The 20,269-nt window shown below is 33.7% G+C and overlaps 1 protein-coding gene across 1 annotated transcript; it reads right to left on the reverse strand.

Annotated features, from left to right (window-relative positions):
• Window positions 1–491: 491 nt before the first annotated feature.
• On the reverse strand, window positions 492–18,695 carry LOC140046906 (uncharacterized). Its single transcript, XM_072091656.1, has 14 exons — window positions 18,556–18,695; window positions 16,064–16,419; window positions 15,115–15,311; window positions 8,349–8,482; window positions 8,028–8,175; window positions 6,547–6,661; window positions 6,248–6,388; window positions 5,533–5,570; window positions 5,198–5,322; window positions 4,822–5,095; window positions 4,454–4,647; window positions 3,488–3,882; window positions 3,035–3,131; window positions 492–1,168 (listed from the first exon to the last, which is right to left on the reverse strand). The coding sequence occupies exons 2-14, from the start codon at window positions 16,411–16,413 to the stop codon at window positions 1,001–1,003; spliced, it is 2,376 nt and encodes a 791-aa protein (XP_071947757.1). The 5' UTR covers window positions 16,414–16,419; window positions 18,556–18,695; the 3' UTR covers window positions 492–1,000.
• Between the last annotated feature and the right edge of the window lie 1,574 nt (window positions 18,696–20,269).

The raw sequence follows: 20,269 nt of genomic DNA on the forward strand, positions 1-20,269 counted from the left end.
TACCAGTGCATTTGGCAACTCTCATAAAGCCTTGTCTACACTACACAAAATTTATGTGACAAAAATGTAATATGGTGCCCATATATCGACTTGATGATGTCATATCACTACCATTTGTGCACATCATACTTTTTTGTCAAACTACATTGTAGACAGAGCTTAGGCAGAAACAACTAGTAAAGTTTGGCACCGCTTAGGGCAATACAAGTGGGTTGATCAATAACAAATGATTGGTCCATAAATATTATTACTGTATTAACTCAAAATTATTTGCTCATTTTAAATTTTCCGATAAGGAAAAGCTAAAGAACCAAATTTTAAAGTCAAATGGCAAGAAAAAAGTTTACCAATAAACATCTATATGCACTATCTCGTTATAAGTCATATCAATGGTAACTCGTCATATCACATTCACCGTTATTTATCATCACCACAACCGTCATCAAATAATCAAATGATTGCAAATTCAAAACAATTTCATTTACAACATTTATTTATTTATTTAGAACTACCATTTTCAACGGTTTACTATTTTCGTACATTCAATAAAGTTGATATATTGTCAATTAATTTTGACTTAATTTGACTAAATATAATGAAAGTAGTAAGTTTTTAAATGAGAAGTAAGTTAGATAAGATTATTCAGTCAACTACTTCCACAAAGTAATTGTAATATAACACAAATATTATCGATTTTAAATTGTTATTCGATTGACCGACTACAATGAATTCTAAACACATATGAGATATACTATCAGTTAAATTTAATTCGATGTAGTTTGTTCAGTTTATAACTGCGTCAACTACTTCCACAAAGTAATTGGAATATAACAAAAATATTATCAATTTTAAATTGTTATTCGATTGACCGACTACATCGAATTTCTAAACACATATGAGATATACTAATAATTAAATGTAATTCGATGTAGTTTGTTCAGTTTATCACTGAGCAAATTATTAATCATAGTAAAATTAAAAATCAACAATTATTATTTGATTACATTTTAAATGTCATGAATGCATTAGTTTCGTCTTCAAACGTACCGATTCGGTTACCTCGGCGGCGTCGTCCTTTGGAGGAGCAATATTGGTCATCCTTGAGAGTAGCGCAACGGGATTCAGTATGTAGATCATTACATGAAATTATCTTACACTTCACAAGAATCTAAAAATAGCATTTTTGTTATTGTTAAATTAATTAATATATTTTAAATAATGAAATCATAATAAGATAGCTCCTACGTCTTGATTTTACATTTTTATTTTTAAAATTAAATGATGTGAAGTGAACTAAATAAATCATTAAGTTTGTTTAAAGATTGGAAGTTCTGAGAATATTATCTATTGAAGACTTGTTGGCATTACATAAACGTTCATTATGATTGTGTTGAGAATTACTGTCCTCAAAGAAATCATGAATAATTCATTAGAATAACTATGACATAATATGGGACATTATAGATGGCGCTATATAAGCATGGGGAGAGATTAAAAATAATTTGTGTAAACAGCGTTTGCCAACCGAAATGTTTGGTCTAATGGTAAAGGCCTTAACCTCCTATACTCGCTTCGAGGTCTATCAAGAACATGTTTTTTTAATACTTGAGAGAGATTATTTAGAGGGTTAGGTTTAGTATATTTAGGAAGTAGATCAACTATCTTGTAATTCTTTATAATAGAAAATAATTAAGGTAATGAATTATTCATGATTTCATGGTGGTTAATGACTTAACCTCATAGGAAAAAAATGCAACCGGACAGACTTTTACGTTTTAATTCGAAAGGCAATACTTGTCATAATTTTTCTTCCCTAGACTATTGGAACAAATACAAAGTGACATACAAATTTCACCAACACTTTGAATATTTAAAGTTTCTCTAACAAAACACTTTATTCATAGGCCAATGATTTTATTTTAACTGTTTGTATTGTAATATGGAGTGAGTGTAGAACCTGGCTCATTCGGTTATTATTTTTTGGTAGGCCTAACCGAAAAGATTATTATAACTTGTTATTGTTTGACGGTCAATTTTATGCTGTTGTACTCGACCTGTTTAACCGGTTTCCAGCAATCAAAAACACTTATTGTAGAAAGAATATGCGAAGTATCCTTGTATTATTATTATGTGGGTAAGTTTCAGCATCGAAAACAGATTCCAAGTTCCACGTTCGGAAAAAACCCCTATTGGGGAAAAATCGTTCAATAACTTATTATCCAACTAACCTTATTAGTAAACAAGGTTACATTAGGTGGTTAGACTTAGTACAAAAACTATACAATGTCGGCTAGAAAATATCACGTGATTGCGGGGCGCCCTCGCAATCATCTTTTGACAGCGTGAGCATCTCATCGTCTTCACCTCACGCTGTCAACAGATTACCACGCCAGTTTTTGGCTAAGTAAAATAATTTTAACTTTTACATTTTAACAGTCCCTTTTATCCTCCTACACTGATAGGCTTTGTGTTCTCACACAATATACTTTGACTTGAATTTATCTCACACTCCTTATCTTACCCCCATTTCTTTTCCATTTTTCGTACTTTATTGTAATTAGCCTATGTTGTCTGGTTTTCGGCTAGAAAATATGTAATTATACACTACTTAAGAATGTGTATGTTCTTCTATTAACAATGTTTTACCGGGTTTTTAAAATGTAAGTCAACAGATGAATAGTTGAATAAAAATGTTGAATTTTTTAGTGTTGTATTTTGTTGGAAAATCGTTTTGCAATTATTATTATTTATGAACCGGGCGGTATACAATTCATGTTAAGTCATGACTAATGCGTTTATATATAGATTATTATTACATAAGTTTCTTACAGTGAAACAGTGTACAATTTTATGTATTATATCACCTTAATGCCATTATATTGACATTAGGTATATCGTCGAGAGAGAACTGAATCATGCTTTGTACCACATGTATATTTCATAACGAACCACAGTTTTAAACAGAAAGGAATTCCTAAACCATAATTACATATTAGTCAATTGTATTTAGTGCCTTAAGTGTAAACATCCTTACCTCGTCAGATGCTCGATCCATGAATTCAAACGACTTGATGGAGAAACGATGATCCAAACCTGAAGAACTAATCACCACCGATTGATCTATACCACAACTAAATCAAAACAGAAAAGGAATTTTGAATTATTAGTACAAGGATGTAAAGCTCTGTCTACACTATCAAACTTCATGTGAAAATTAATTGTGATGTGCCCATGTATGTCATAACACTACCATATTTGGGCAAATTACACTTTTTTTGTCAAACTATTTATTGTAGACAGAGCTTTTCTAAGTTTTTAGTCGCGTGCAAACGCGACTTTACAGCTCACTATGTCAGTCGGTTGGTCGGTAAACACTAACTCAAATTTGAGCACGCGACTGCAGCCATGTATATGGCATTGTTATAAACTATGGAAACTGATATCAAATTTTGGAGACAAAAAAAATAAAATATCAAAAGATACATACCCATCTTGAATGAAAGTGTATTCCTGTACCGTTTCTCTTGCTAACGTATTCATTGCCTTACAGCTATCGATGGCCACGTTTTTAGAGGAGGTACTTATAGCAGCAAAATACATGACGTCGTCTATGTTTACTGAAGCGGTTCCGCTGATAACATGTCTATAAGCCGAGTCCTCGTACATTTTAAGGTAAGCCTTAAATTGTCCGGTCGCTTTGTATTTTACAGGTGTGGTGGTATGAACTGTTTTGAAGCGTACGTCAATACCATCTCCTATCATTTCGCAAATAATTTCTACTTCAACATTATGCTGTTCTCTGGTTACAAGAGCACCGGGAACAATTGGCGTAGGGTCGTCTCGGATTGTGTTGTAGAAGTTAGTATGCGTTTCTGATGAACGCTAGAAATATATGAAGCAATAATGGGTAAAGACTCACTTTAAATATTTACATTATCATTTAGCCTAATCATAATTACTTAAAAACCTAAGGATATATAAAGAAGTCTCTTGACGACACTGACTTGACACACATTCACTTTTACAATACATGAACTATCTTATGAAACAAAAGCAGCCCAATTCTTTTTTTTAGTAAATTTCTTGTGTGTGGGCTTATTTTCGACATAAGCTTCTTTTCGAGATTACTCTTGCAGACAAAGGAATGGATTGTTGTTTAAATGGGCTTCATTTCGAGATTTTAAAGTATTTTACTTATTACTAGACAATTTAACCACTGTTCATTTAACTGTACAATACCTTTATTTAACCACATTTTACTTACGTATTTTAAACTATTATAATTAAAAAAAGTTTATGGACCACGATCACGCATAACCTTGATAGATTTTCACCCAAATTCCAGAATGTTGTTGCTGAAACAATCCTCGTATGACATTATTTTGTTTATAATGGTGGCACTAATTTGCATAAAATGTATACACTCTAAACATTATTCTTTTCATAATGTTACCTTAATACTGGTTCCGCATTCATAATAACTAAAATCCACCTTGTAGTACTTTGGATTATCTTCAATTTCCTCAAGTCTGCATTTTTTGTCGTGGAGGTGAAGTTCACTTGCTGGAATGTTATTCACGTACGTTCTAGGAATTCGGACTTTTATTTTAGAATTCCCACATTCAACTTCCGGTTCTGGTGGCTTAGCTATAGAAAGAAACACACGTAATTCAACTTCCTAGTTAAATAATAATAAAGAAGACCGTGGGATAAAATAGATCTTAATGTATAACGTTATAAAATGTAAATTAAATTGTTTTTTTATGCTAAAAAAGACATACAAACATGAAAGCAATAAACAACAACAATGCTTTTACTTACGGATTGTGAATGGATAGCTGGAAGCGCCATTTTTCGTTGCAGGACGGTGACACAGACCGGAATAGTCTTTAACAGCAGCTCCTTCATCCACAAAAACAAAATATGATTTGCCTCCTTCTAGTCCAGTTGGTGCAGGGAATTGAAGAATAGTTGGATCACTTTTTGGAAATGTTACTTCACTTTTATTACGAACATTATACTTAGCAATTCGGACTAGATTCGTAGTGCCATTTTCTTTTATCTCGATGAATGATTTTTTTTCAGGACGTCTAATCTATAAGTAAAATTAGTTTATAGTTTCTAATTATTAAAAATACTAAGAGTATTTGACTATTTTGGTTACGCGTAGTCCTTTACTGCAATGAACTTTGCATACGTTTGTATTAAATTTGACTGTCCAATAATCTTCTGTTCCCTCGTACAGAGATGCTTTGGCCGGGGTCGACTCTTCTGGTAGAACAGAGGGAGCAGGCTGTTTATCTTTGACAGGATTTCTGGAAGCTAAATCAGTAACAAAGAAAATAAGACAACTTAGACAGAGGTTCAAAACCCAACAACGATTTACGACGATATAATGTATAAATTGAATTCTTACTAAACAATAACATATCATTATTGGAAATAATTATATTATCATAAACCAATCCAATTTTGATGATAAGTCTACTGAATTACTTTATAGAATATTATTGGAGATAATATGATACTTACATACATGCACTCGTGCAGACGTCGGATCACTTTGAACACTGTAGGTGAATTATAAATAGGCCTAATAATATTAATATATAAACGGTATCTACACTATTGTCTCAAAGGTTTTCAACCAAAGGGTAATGAATTGAGGGCCCATTGCTAGAAGACCTAACTTAAATTAACATTGACGAATTCGAGCCTGAAATCAAGTAATTCACCCCAAATGCATAACCAGTAAAAGGGCCATACAATATTTATCCTCGAGCACTAATAAAGGAATATATGGTGTTGGTTGTTGTTGTTGTGGTGTTGTTAATATGATGTTGTTATTGGTCATGGAGGTGATGTTGCTATGATGATGTTGACATTTTTTTTATTTTCAATTTATTTTTATTTATTTTATCAATTAATATCAATCAATTTTATTTCTCAAAGACAAACAAAGTACAGATAACATTTTCTAAAATGATACATAATAAATGAGGTACTAAGTGGGTTACCCCACTGGAAGCTTAAACTTTAAGATGTGGGATCCAGGCAACATATTTAAGTAAGGTAAGAAACATGTTAAAAAAAACAGTATGTTAATGAGCAAAAATGCATATCCAAAAATGTTTTCAACATGTTATTGAACAATGTAGTTATTTAATTTTATTAATTTATTCTTTACGTATTTTACAGTCTCTAATACTGTTAAAGAATATTAAATAAAAGAGAAGTTTGAACATACCCATTATCATCTATTGCCGTGAAGCTGAATACATAGGTACCTTTAGCTTCAGGTAAGAAAGACACCTTTGCTGTTACTTTTTTACCGGGGTTAATGTCGTCTATTTTCAGTCCTTTTCCACTTGCTTGGATTTCTTTTATTCTGTGTGTTAACAAAGACATTATCAAGTTAAAACGTTACAGTAAACCACTAAGGATATACTTGTACTGTGACCATAAAAAAAAAAAGAAAATACTGTATAGACCTTTTATAAATTATGGTTGTTTTTTGCATAATACAGTTTTTTCAAAGGTACATACATTTTTGCATCTGAGCCCGTTTGTATTGAAGCAGTAACCGTACTGCTCCATGTTTCTCCAAGACCAATCTCAAAACAATGTTCTATCTCAATCTTTGGAACTATACATGAGCCGGCTAAATGACAAAGGTTATTCACATATATTATTTACGTTTCCATGGCTAATATACCAAATACATCAACTTCAACGAAATATTGATTAATTGAAAGCATGACCCAACTACGGTACCTAGCCATTCATTCATGAACTGAATTTCTTAGGGCATTTTATTCACATCACAAAAATTTTAAATAATAATAATCCACATGCACACACAAGGGGTTAAAGGTTCGTAATGTTGTATAATAATAGTATTAACCAGAAAAGCACAACCCATTTAAAATCTGGATACACCCTTGACATATAGGCCAACGCGTTTGGCATTGCATTTCTACTTACATAGGCCTACTTAAAAATAATCAGCTATATTTATTAATATAGCTGGTTATTGAAACATGTAGGCCTAGTCACTTCATAACTGGTATAAAATATAATATAAAAATGATCTTGACCATGAAAATGAGTCTAGACACCACGTTTGTAATACATCCTTTCATTATTTCGATTAAGTAAAGTTACACACTGAATTTCGTGTAAAATTGCGATAATTTGTCTGGTCTTTAAACTGTTCAAAATGTGAAAGCTAAGCCGATCATAATAATTTAAGCTGCCCGCTAGCTATATATAGCAGCATGCTATTGATATTTTCTTTTTCCTTCTGTGATGTACCCATTTCGGTCGCGACTCATATCGGTCGCGTTTCACATTTCGGTCGCTGTACCGCTTGATCTCGTATATAAATTAGCTAATAGTATGGAGCGCCATTCACCAATATAACGGTCATTGTTTTATTTACTACTGTAGGCTACTACAGTATTATTACGTTCATTTCTTTTCTTGTTATTTTTGTGTAGGCCTATAACAATTTATATTTTTAACTTGTTGTTTTTGTCTGCACCAGAAGGAGAGTACTTCGTCACTTTTCTGCAACAATCCGCCAGACTGGTGTCAGTTTTTTTTAGTGTTTGTATTTTTTATTGTATTATGTGTCTTCTAGGCCTAATTAATGTTATTATGTATATTTATTTAATAGACTTTTCTCATTACAGAACTAAGAAATATAAAATTGAACATTATTTGTTTGAAAAGAAGAATAATAGTTTTACTGCAGTAAATGTAGTATTTTTCGTTTGGTTTTGATTGTTAATTATTTGTTAGAATGTGTACGACAATGAATTTGAGATATATTGAGGATATATAAAAAATACTTATTTTGTTTTTAAATAGGCCAAAGGCCATCAACTTTCAAGCTCGATAAAACTGGGTCTCTACCTCCCGATTTGTATTGTGTATATATATAGTGTAGAACACTAGACTTTAGTAAAACACATTATAGCTTGCCCTCAATCGGTCGATAAATCTGTTCACATTTGGCTACTTACGTGACGTAACTTTGAGTAGAAATTGGAATGGAACTGTGCTCTTAGCTATTTTGTAACTTTCATCCTCAAAATCTTCAATCATAACGGAAGCGGCATACCAACCTTCCGCACTATCTTCTCCGGTATTAAACTCGATCGTGCATGATGTCTACAATAAGGAGGTTAACATTAAATTACCAATAGATGAAATTTCAGTTTTCTTTAGGTACATCGTTTATTTATCAAATTCGGACTCTAATGTCACGTGGTTCAATTATCTGTTACATGCTTTAAATTTGTTTACATTATAATTGTATTTGTTATATTTAACCAGTTCACTACCGTATTAAGTGTTGTAAAATCTGTCGGACGTCCACACACAGGAGCATTATTGTAAGGCGTATCACTTCGTCTCTCTGGGCATTCCTTAGTACTTGTCCATCGACATTTAACTGGGTCTCCGTCTATATCAATGGCTGAAAGATGAACAAGTATGTACCGTTAAGAAGGATATATATATATATCATGGAGTAATTACTCCATGATATATATACACGGTGCATTTTTGTTGTGAATACTATTAGCATTTTGCAAAGCACGCTCGTTGAGCTCGTGTACTCTTTGTGTTCATAATCAGTGTACCATGTCCCGCATGCAATTTTTTTTTCGTACATAAGTTGGGGACCCTCCCCCCCTCCTGAAACGTCACAAAATAAACATGAATAATTCATCAGTTAAATTTTCTTGTTCCGTGTGCACCCAAGCGTATAGCAACAAGAAGTGATTACACAACTGCGATACGATACTTTTACAGTAGGCCTAGGATTCTAAGTCAATTCACGTTTTTGCCTTCGCGCACTCTTCTTACACACACACCACTATGCAAAATGTGTCGAGTCGAGGCTAATCGACAGCTAGGCAAGACATTACACTAAGTAGTAATTCATTGGACATAGCCCAAAGAAAGCTTAGACCCACAAGAATAAAGAATGTGTATAATTTGTGTACTGTATCTATATATAAATTTACGTAAGGGCAAAATTCGGTAAATATAAATTTACGTAAGGGCAAAATTCGGTAAATCTCGGTTTATTTCTAGAATTTCTACTCGATGGTATATAAAGTTGGTTCATACTTTCGGTACTGATTTTAACCATCTGATGTAACCCTGTTTACTAATTAAATTGAGTTAGGTAATTAGTTATTGACGATTAAAACGAATTTAGGTTCAACGATTTGCCCCAAATAGGGGTGTTTTCCGATCGTGGTATACACTGTCTAATGGATGTCCATCTGGAAAAATACCCGCCACAAAAATACGAGGAGGCTTCGCATTTTCCTATCTCCTCCTACGATAATTGTTTTTAATAGCTGAAAACTGGTTGAACAGCTAGAGTACAGCATCATAATGTTGAAGACAGGCCGATTTTCTTAAAAAAATACTATTTTGATAGATTTAATATACGATTATACTAATGTATTGATTTGCGATGAATGGAACATTCCAATCTCTGTTTTACAAGTGTCTATTCCCTCAGGCGTCGTAAAGGCAAGTACAGCACTGTATACTCGAAATTCGATCCATTTTTGTTTTCAATCTGTGCTGCAGAGGTTGGATATAATTTTTTTAAAACGGATAATGAGCTAGCGTTTTCACTCGCCGTATATTATGTACAAATCTTTATTATTGCAGTTAAACCACCCACATCATCACCTTTCCCTCACTGGCATGAGTAACGTTGTAAAACCAGTAGAGAATAGGCCTACGGTACATCACATGCCCTAAACGCAGAACAACTTTGGTGGGTAGGGTAGGAACCAACTTAAGTATAAATTGGCTCTAAGAAACAATTGAAAACCATTAGGCCTACTAATTAAGTTGAGTTAGATAATTTAATATTTATTGACGATTAAATCGAATTTATGATTTTCCCCGAATAGAGGTGGTTTTCACAAATTGTTTTACATTATATTATAAACATATACACGTCGTAGTGATGTATCGTTACATGTGCTGTACTATTTCAATCGACTAGGACGGTGATAGTTTCAACAAAGTATTACATCGCAATGTTTTACTGTGTTTAGTGGTATACTATTTGTAAAACATGAAAGCAATTAATATTTCGTTACTAAATGGATAAAGAATATATTTTAACATTGTTCCTCTTTGCACCCATCCTCTTCCCCATCCCTCAACCCTAATGTTACATACAAAACACAAATTAAGTTTGTTTAAATTTGACTTAAACAATTGGTCTTATTTTGTGACAAATTTCTCTTTCGGAAGTAATAGGGTGCTAATTTTAGTTGAGTACATAAATCACAGTGTCTATTTATTCGTTCCTGTACACGACATGTATTGTCCTGCGGTACGTACATTTGAAATCGCCAGTTTTTTAACGCTGAAATTATTATGTATTCGAGAACCAACTGTGGGCACGACCTAGATGGTACGCGAGCGAAGCGAGCGTACCATCTAGTTTTTTTAATTCTGCTATTTTATTATCAAACAATATGCATGTAATCAAAGGAACTTTAAAAATGCGCGTATATGAACACATGAGATGGGAAGATTAGACCCACGAGAATAAAAAATGTATTTTTGTGTAATGTTTATTGTTTAATTTTGCTGACTCTAACACACACGTCACACACACCAACACAGCTACTACTAGAATAGACATGGGTTTAGAGAATAGTAATTAGGCCTAATAGTATCAATAGAAACTATAATTTTAACACGTAATTCTTTAGTAATAAATTATATTAAACACACCATAAACTAAAGGCTGATTATTTCGACAATTCACACAAAACGCCGCTATTCTATTATGAAATCGCACGCGGCAACCACAGCGGAGATAGGCCTAGAATCGTACCGCTTTGTGTAAACTATAGTCTGGGCTCCAGACGGAGTTTTTTCTTAATATTAGTAAAAATATAAATATTTTTGCACATATGGCGTTTCATACGTGTATTACTTGATTTTGGATACTCCGTCTGGGGAAACACGCAAAAGTCACGTGGTTTGACACCAAGAATTCTTGGTGCATAGATTATCCGGTTGACTAGTTTCAGCTGCATGCGATTGGCTACTCACTCGTACACTGTTTTAATATTCATGTTTCAGAATTTCAAAGACTCAACAACTAAGAAGGTACGCATGCGCTATGTTACGTTTAGACAATGTGTACTTGGGTACATTAATGAAAGTTTCTGAAGGCTAGAAATGATTTTATACCGTATGCCTAGTAGTAGTCTGGTAAAAATTTGATGGGATTTTTCCCAAGAAAACTCGTCTTGCTTCTCCGCAAATCAAACATTGAATGGATCATTTAATATTACGCGGAGATAATTTGATTTAATTCCCACCCAGACCCTGTCCTGTTCTGTGTAGTGTAGCCCTGTCTGTTGTGTGTGAATCCTGTTGTGTGCGCCGGTGGTGGTATGTAGGCCTACCTTATTGGCGTTTTATTTGGCAGGTCATACGTGCGAGTTAAGTAGGACCTACGAAGGAGGCCTAGGCTAAGGACTAAACAATTAATAAACAAAACAAATTGGCAACACGATTTCATATTTCAACAGTCTCGATCGTACCATGGATTAAAGAATAGAAGGATATGCATCGACGGTGACATCAAACGATTTTACAACGCGCTTGCCTATACTAAAGCACTGCTGCCAATCAAACAAACACGTTCATTGAACTCCGTGTCTCTAACCGCGGCCCTCTGTAAAACGCTGCGAATCAACTGTTACATTTTTTGAGACCAAAACGTAACCATGTAGAAATCGTATGCGCAGTCTGAATGTTCTATTGACATGTCTGCGTCGATGATTAATTGATAACAAACATATATTGCTGAATAATTCTGTTTTAGTTTCATCACAATCGGACTACGAAAAGTTCACTTTCTTACGACTGGTAATTTTAGGTAGTTGGTAATATTAATAAAATATGCCATTTTTATATTTGAATTATCATTATTTGCCTGCCATCTTCTGTCATTAAAAATTGCGTTAATCTATAGAATATTAAATTATGCATTTGACCATGTATGTTGTTAGCGTGGCCGGTGTTCAGACATACAACAATCGTGTTTTTTAATATATGGCTAAGCAGTGGTTTCTTCATAAATCTCCTTAATTATCGATGTGATTATATTTAAACTGTAGTGCCTGGTGATTGGCTAGTGGTTATGTCATCCACATCACATCCAATCACCGGGCCTAATTGAATGAAAACAGTGATCCCTGATCCGGGATTGGCTGGCTATGTATAGTTGCGATTCGTTACCTAGCGGTCGTTTTGAAAAGTACACGCAGGGCAAACTTGATCACGAACAAACGAAGTAGGCCTACCTATTATTATTATTCACACAAGAAGTAAGACAACGGTGAGTATTTAAGATTAGCCTAGGCCTACCTAGGCAGTATCAATGTCGGCAAATCATAGGGTTTACTAGCCCAGTTTAGCCTAGTTAGTACAAGGCCTGGGCCTAGCTAGGCTAGCATTCTTGCTGATTTTGTAATTTTACAACAAATGAGACAACTAATAGTTATTGTCTCAGATGTAGGGCTACTACAGGTCATAAAATGCTACTTTAATCATCATAAAAAAATCATTAGCGTAGATCAATCGCGGCAGAAACCAACATAGTCAATAGTTGACCATCTACAAACATCATGCCACCAAAGAACGCGCGAAAGAAGCGTAGTAGCCAACAAGGTTAAATGTCGTTGCACATGTGCAGTAAACAATATATTAGGCACGCGACCGTTTCGTTGTTACCATGCGGTTAATTAAACTGTAACATTGTGGGCGGTCCGCGGTCTGTCGGCGAGAGTCAAGGAACCCTTGATCTCACGTCGATGCATATCCTTCTATTCTTTAATCCATGATCGTACATTCAGCACTGTACGTACTCGATCTTTTTCATTTTGAAACAAAATGATCATTGGTTGATTCGAAATCCATATTTACATACCGCCCGCCCCATATAGCCAAATACGGTATGATAACCTACGTCATTCTTATCGGATGTTTGCGGTCTGCAAATCGATTTCTATACGTGTTTCACAAGTCTGTATTTTCAGACAAAAATCGCGGCCGAAATAAAACAAATAAATAAAAAACCAGTATCAGGTGGAGGCCTGAATGGTCGAGCGCCTTTCAAACGCCGAACATACATACTTCATAACTGGCTTGATGATATCGGGATCATTTGCACTCATAATAAATATAAACTTATCATTTTGTGACATATTTTTTAAGTTTAGATTAAAATCTAGATCCGAGAATAATGCCGTTCTGATGTCATCATAAATGGGGCAATATAGCATGAAGTGGATCTCATCTTCAATATCGCCACCTTTGCAAAGAGTACACAATCTATTGTTTGCATCTGTTTTGGGAATTGTGTAGCGACCTCTCTCGATTTCGAGAGCATGCGCACTTACTCTTAGCTTGCTAAACTGACATCTTTTATTTCTTTTATATAATAACGTATAATTCTCTATACAGAAGGACTTTTTATATGTACAAAAGGATCGTAATTTAGGTTGATGGTTTTGTATCATGTTAAGTCATTGGTTATCATACTTTTTATGTATTTTCGATAAAATATTTAAGTTAAAATTAATGTTTACATTAATATGTGTTGCCTCGATAGATTCCAGAATACGTCGTATTCCAGAGGACCATGTAAAGCCTTTTTGGCATGCGTACTGTGTGTCTAATTTTCTATTCTCCGAAAGGGCATCAATAACCAGTGAATCAATCCCATTGTAACACATGTTATTTAATTTTAAACAGTATTTAATGGAAGAACATAGCAATGAAATTAGAATTAGATATGAGCCTATTCTCCTCTAATAGCATGGTTGGATGCTTTTTTGTTTACTCCAAGCATATCTTTGCATATTTTATAGTGCAAGTGAAGGAATTTGGATAACGGCATAGCATAAGAACAAGAATAAAAGAAATACAACAAAAGAAGAAAGGGTGGTAAATGGTGGGTGGGGACTGAATAAGAGTAGAAAACAAAGAAGTTAGCTTGGTAGTAGAGATACAAAATTTTGGAATGAAACTAAAAAACAGCCTAAATGGCGGTTAATATTGAAACTTAAATTTTGGTAGTCAATGGAATAATTTTACCGATCTGGAAGTATGTTCCTAATATATATATACACTGATGAAGGGCATTTTGGGTATATATATATATATATATATATAAATCCAAAGGCAAATTACTGAAAAAAATGACAATGCTGTGGGTATCAGTGGCTGGATCTCAATAGAGATACAAAAAAAAAAAGCGAAAAGCTAAATCAAAACGATAAAGTAAACAGCCAGAAAAGTTAGCAGAGCTTTCAGGCAACACTAGTCCTTCATCAGTGCAAGTGAGGGAATTTGGATAAAGTCATAGCATATGAGTTGGCAAGTGCTGCCTGGGTGGACAGGAATAAAAGAAATATAACAATAGAAACAGCGTGTTGAATAGTGGGTGGAGACTGAATAAGAGTAGAAAACAAAGAAGGTAGCTTGGTAGAGATATAAAAAATTTTTGAATGGAACTAAAAAAAGGTAAAATGGTGGTTAATATTGAAACTTAAATTTTGGTAGTCAATGGAATAATTTTACCGATCTGGGAGTATGTTCCTAATGTTAATTCCAAAAGGTTTTGTGGTGTTAAGTAGTAATTCCCAGTGGTTTTCTTTGTCTTTGTGAGTTTTTTCGCTCCATTTGACATCGTGGTCTATTGCAATAACTCTGAAATTTGCAATCGAGTGACCAGCTGAATTAAAATGTTCGGCTACAGGTTGATCAAGCTTTATTGTTTTGATAGCTGATCTATGTTGTGTCATTCTCATACGGAGAGTGTTTTTTGTTTCTCCGACGTACTGTTTGCCACAAATATTACAGTATATGAGATAAATGACGTTTTTGGTTAGACAATTAATTGATTGTCTTATCCGAAAAATGCGGCCAGTATGAGTATATATATATATATATATATTGCACTGATGAAGTGTAGCCAGAGTTTAACATAATCGTTAGAGTTATTTGTATTTGGGTAGCTATATCTAAATATAAACAACTCACGGTTAAGATCGATAACTCTGTTACAGCCTTGTCTGACTCGATGAACTGGTAAACCAGCCATAACTCTTGGAGAATTGTTGTTTAATATGATTGAAGTGTCAACTTTGGTTATTAGTGACCAACATTTTCCACCGGCGGTACCGTAGTTTTGAAGGTAAATCCAACTACTATCTTTACAGTCTACTTTTGTTTTAAAACTGAAAAAAATAATGAAGATAATAATATAAAACTCTTGTTTTCTTTTTTAGAACAAGGCCATATACATGGCTGCAGTCACGTGCGAAAATTTGAGTTAGTGTTTACCAAACATTTAGTGTTTACCAACCGACCGACATAGTGAGCTATAGAGTCGCGTTGCACGCGACTAAAAATACTATTTTCTAAATGTTTACAATGTCGTTTATGTTTATTAAATAAAACGTTTGTGCATTTCACTAATAATGATGCTCTAATTAAAACAACAGGCCCATATCCAGGATTTTTGTAGATTAGTTCAAATTTGAAAAAAGAGATACACTTGCGGGCCAATGCAAATAATCGTGGGTCTGATGTAAGATTTTGTAGTCTTGTGATTGATAACTCAGCCCAACAGTGATTATGCAATTCGTCATCTACAGTATACCTATCGTGTAAGAGGATAAGTTTCCGTTCAAACGAATCATAGGCTGCTGTTTAGCTTATTTTTAAAGAAACTGTCGAGACTTTAAACAAACAAATTATACTCCTGAAAATATAATTTTTTATTTAAAAAAAATAGGAAATATTAATTAAGAATAAGAGGTCCGAAAACGAAAATTATTTCCTATGTGTTTAATTTATTTAGTTGACAATTTTAATGTTATTTTGGTGCCAAGCGGAGCCTTATAGCAAACAGCAGAGTTCCTGGCTACCGGCCTGAACAAGGTTTATTATGAGTACTAAATGAACACGAACATGTAGGCCTACTTACGCCAATGTGAATACCTCGCGGTCTGCCTTATAATCAACGTATCCATCAAAAAGACTCCATTTCATCTCTTCTGAAGTGAATGAACATTTAATATTTAGTGGTGAAGAAATTATTTTATTTTCACGGCAGTCTGTACAGGTCAAAGCAAGAGATGTTTCTGATTCCCTTTGTTGTCCAATAGAATCACAAAAATACTCGTCAAAAAAGTCTTCTTTTTTTTCAAATGCGAGACGCCAAAAAATACGGATATGTTTGTTGCCAAGTCGTTCCCAGTAAAACGTGCCACCACGATAGTGAGTAGCGTACACCCCAGCTACCACCAAAACCATAAAGAGTACCAGAGTCCTCATAATGACCTGCCAAAAATTAAAAGTCATGGCTTAAAAAGATTGCTGGGTACCTATATTTCAAAGAAAATCTATTACGGGAGCAAGATATGTCAAGGCATGTGTATGTTTAAATGTAATTTTCCGTATTTCTCAAGTATTATTATTGAGAAGAAACACCCCTAACAATATTTAATATATCAGAACTATAAGAGTATGTATTTTTCTTTTTATTATTACTTCCCAATTTAGTTGACTGAAAATAAATGGTGTCAGGTTATAGAATTATCTTCCATAATTGATTTTGTTGGTCTTGTGTGAGTATGATACTGTGTAATAAATATAATAAGTCGCCAAATTGTTTAGATTATGGAGATACGTGTAGCGTTTTCCACATTTTATTTATGATAACTCTCTGCACCCGTCTGATGCTGTTGACCCGTTCATACCTTTCAATCGACTTTATACAGTCTCTGCTTAGCAACAATTGCAACTTTGAACGCTATATCTGGTATCTAGATATGTAATATCTTTAATTGGACAATATGATTTTTTTTTAAATAATTGAATCAATTTCTTACTAAGTCAGCTTATATGATTTTATTATCTGTAATTCTGATGATTATTCTATAGGTTTTTAAATATGTATGTACTATGGTATAAGAACACAAAACATCTATGTGTTTAAGTACACATTGCCACTAAAAATCGTATCTCCATAATCGAAACAATTTGGCGACTTAGGAATACATTTTCCAATTCTTGTTGATATTGTTTTACATTTAAAATCAGACAGCAATAACAACATAGGCAATGTTTCAACAACAAAAAAATGACTTGGCTTTAGTAATATGTATCCGTAATGCGAGTGTCCATGTACTATATGAAAGATGATGGTTTTATGGTTTTATCACATACGTTTAAACCGTTGTTAGGAAAAATGTATGCTAAATATTTAGTATACTGTAAATGCAAGCTGTTTTACACAATAGGAAAATATTTCAATTTGCGACGACCAACGACCAATGTACGCAAGCGCATTAGGCCTATGTGTTATGGAACGCGGACGTGTTTTCTCGCTCCAGACTCACCTCGACGTAGTTTGATGTTTTCTGGGTACGGTTCAGGCGACGACCAACGACCAAAGTAAGCCTACGCCTAGTGCTACGGTAACATGCGTATTTTGTGTTATGGGACGCCGGACGTGTTTCCTCGCTACAGACTCACCTCGACAAAGTTTGAGGTTTTATGGGACTAGGCGACGACCAACGATGACAGAACTGATCTAGGTCGTCGATCGTCAAAACTACCGAATATCTACCATTATGATTGCAAAACAACAGTGATAGCACCGATGATCTTACTACGCGCTAAAAAAAAACACACATATAGAAATAACTATTATGTCTTTTTACTTTCAAAGAAGTAAAGTGCACACATTCAATTGTGTTTCTGTCAAATTTTGCAATAATGTTTTCCGCTGGATAATTCTTTAGGATACTTTCGAAATATCATGACTATTTAAAAATCCACACGTAATACCTAACTTTCTATTGACAATCAGTTAAACACACGTCTCGGATAATACTTTAATATGTTATCTCTGTCAGTAGATTCTATCTAAAGGATCAAATACACACCTCGGGAAATACAATCTCTATACTGTATTAGGCCTATACCCCATTTACATCCCTAGAAAATTCCATTTACACAGGAAGAACTGAATAAGACGAGGATGTTTTAATACATTGGAGGGTATATGTCTTTAATTAGTCGGTAAAAAAGCAAGTCCGCAAAAATTATAGAAGATCTCTATCCCAGAAAAAGAAGCATCGCGCATAATTCACAATTACTTTGCCGTAACAAATTCAAAGAGTATACTTACACAATTAAAAAAAAATTCAACGTTTATAAAAAATACAAACAATAAACAAATTACAGAACATAACAATAACAATTAATGGTACATAAATATTCAAAAAATGCAAAGGTTCATTAATACATTCGATATTTTTTTTAAACTTTAAGTCATCAAATGGCTTAGCAATACACGATCTACTCGGAAACATAAGAAAGCCGAACTAGACTTAAATTGTCTAGAAGTTTATCTAAACTACATAATAAATTATAGCAATTATTTTTGTCGGAAATTGTAGATGAAAATACCTGATTTAAGTTGATAAGCCGGAACCAGGTTGCAATTTTTCGAAGCGAAAAAGTAACGCAAAGCCGTTAAAGAAAATGCCTACAACACTGATGAAAAGTTGCCGATAACAGCACGAGCAAGGTAACACATCAAAGTGTTCGACTTAATAAACAAACTGTGTAAAATTCTCGCTATTTATCATGTTTTAAATGTGTGAAAACGGTACGCCTATTACCATAACCTAAACAATATTTAGGCATAAGTGTATTTTCCAATTCTTGGAAATATTGTTTTACAACAAAAATCATCGATAAACCATTAGAAGACCTATGGACTAACACACAAAAGCCGCAATATAAGTAATGTTTATGTTATGTTATTGTAATGTAACTATATACCATAAACAACAGTGTTTCAACAGTATAAAGAAGTGTGTGTTATGGGACGCCGGACGTGTTTTATCGCTACAGACTTAACAAAGTTTGATGTTTTCTGGGACTAGGCGACGACGACCAACGACGACAGAACTGATCTAGGTCGGGTATATGGTATGCTATGGTATATGTCTTTTTAATTAGTCGAAAGTAGTGAAGTGACAGTAAATTGTTAGTAATTGTTTGTATGCTTATGTTAATATCACAATACAATATAAATTACATAAACACATGCTTAAGTACAAAGTATTATGTGTTTTTTAATTAGTATCAAACAAGCCGTTTTAATTACGATGTGGTCTGCCTCGCTACACTCTATATGCACTTTTCGTAAATAAACATAATAATAACAATAATGAAATCTTTATTTTAAAATGTAGGCTCGTTCACAACAAACTGGGTTCTTCCACGAGGTCGTATGAAAAAATACAATTATCATAACTATCTGAATGATGAACAACCATGAACAAAATTATATATTAAAATGAGAAAAAAATTATCTATATATTAATGCTACTAATTTTTTCGCGTATTTGACGTATCTCCTCCGAGACCACTGAACGGTACGTGCTCACATTTGACACACTGATGTTTATTGATGGACCGCACACGATAGGCTAAGTCACTTTCCTAAATTTTAAGGATAAAACACAAAAAAAAGGCAAATAAAAAAGCAGTAATTTGACGTCTCAGCGACCATGTTACGTCACTGTATAAACTACGCAACCTCCTCTGTTGTGTACCGCCATGGCCGGATCTATAAATACCATGCTGGACCGATATAAAAACAGTCTTTAGTCAATCAAAACTAGACCACAATGTAATTACAAAACTAGCAAAAAAGATATAAAACCTCACAACAAAAATTTGCAAAATATAAAAAAACATGAAAAAATGTAAATGAACTCTAAAAAAACACATAAAACGAATCCAATGGGTGTTGTGTTTCCACAAAATATGAGCACCCAACAAAAAAGTGCAACATTTAATTCCGGACACTTTTTGTGTCCGCAGGCAGCTGTAATTTTATTATTATAACTTATTTATATTTTATCATTAACATGTTTTAATCTTCAACGTGCACGTTGTCACTTTCATATCTCATATCCAGTATTGCGCTTTTATACTTAATCATCCCATTGTTATTAAGGCAGACAAGACCGTGCGGAGCACGTGTTACTGCTATAGACCACAATTTAATTACAGAATTAGCAAATAGCTAACAAATCTCCCACACACAAAAATTTTAAAATATTAAAACCATTGAAATAAAAATAAAATGTAAATGAAGAAAAAACTA

This window comes from Antedon mediterranea, chromosome 1, assembly GCF_964355755.1.
Source record: "Antedon mediterranea chromosome 1, ecAntMedi1.1, whole genome shotgun sequence".
NCBI lineage: Eukaryota > Metazoa > Echinodermata > Crinoidea > Comatulida > Antedonidae > Antedon > Antedon mediterranea.

What these genes read in the sequence shown, in the direction of transcription:
- LOC140046906 (XM_072091656.1), bottom strand. Translation starts at nt 16,413, where the DNA reads ATGAGGACTCTGGTACTCTTTATGGTTTTGGTGGTAGCTGGGGTGTAC. An exon ending in CAGTCAAATTTAATACAAAC is followed by an intron (nt 5,096 to 5,197) that starts GTATGCAAAGTT and finishes TTTTACTTATAG; the next exon opens with ATTAGACGTCCTGAAAAAAA. An exon ending in AATGCGGAACCAGTATTAAG is followed by an intron (nt 3,883 to 4,453) that starts GTAACATTATGA and finishes ATATATTTCTAG; the next exon opens with CGTTCATCAGAAACGCATAC.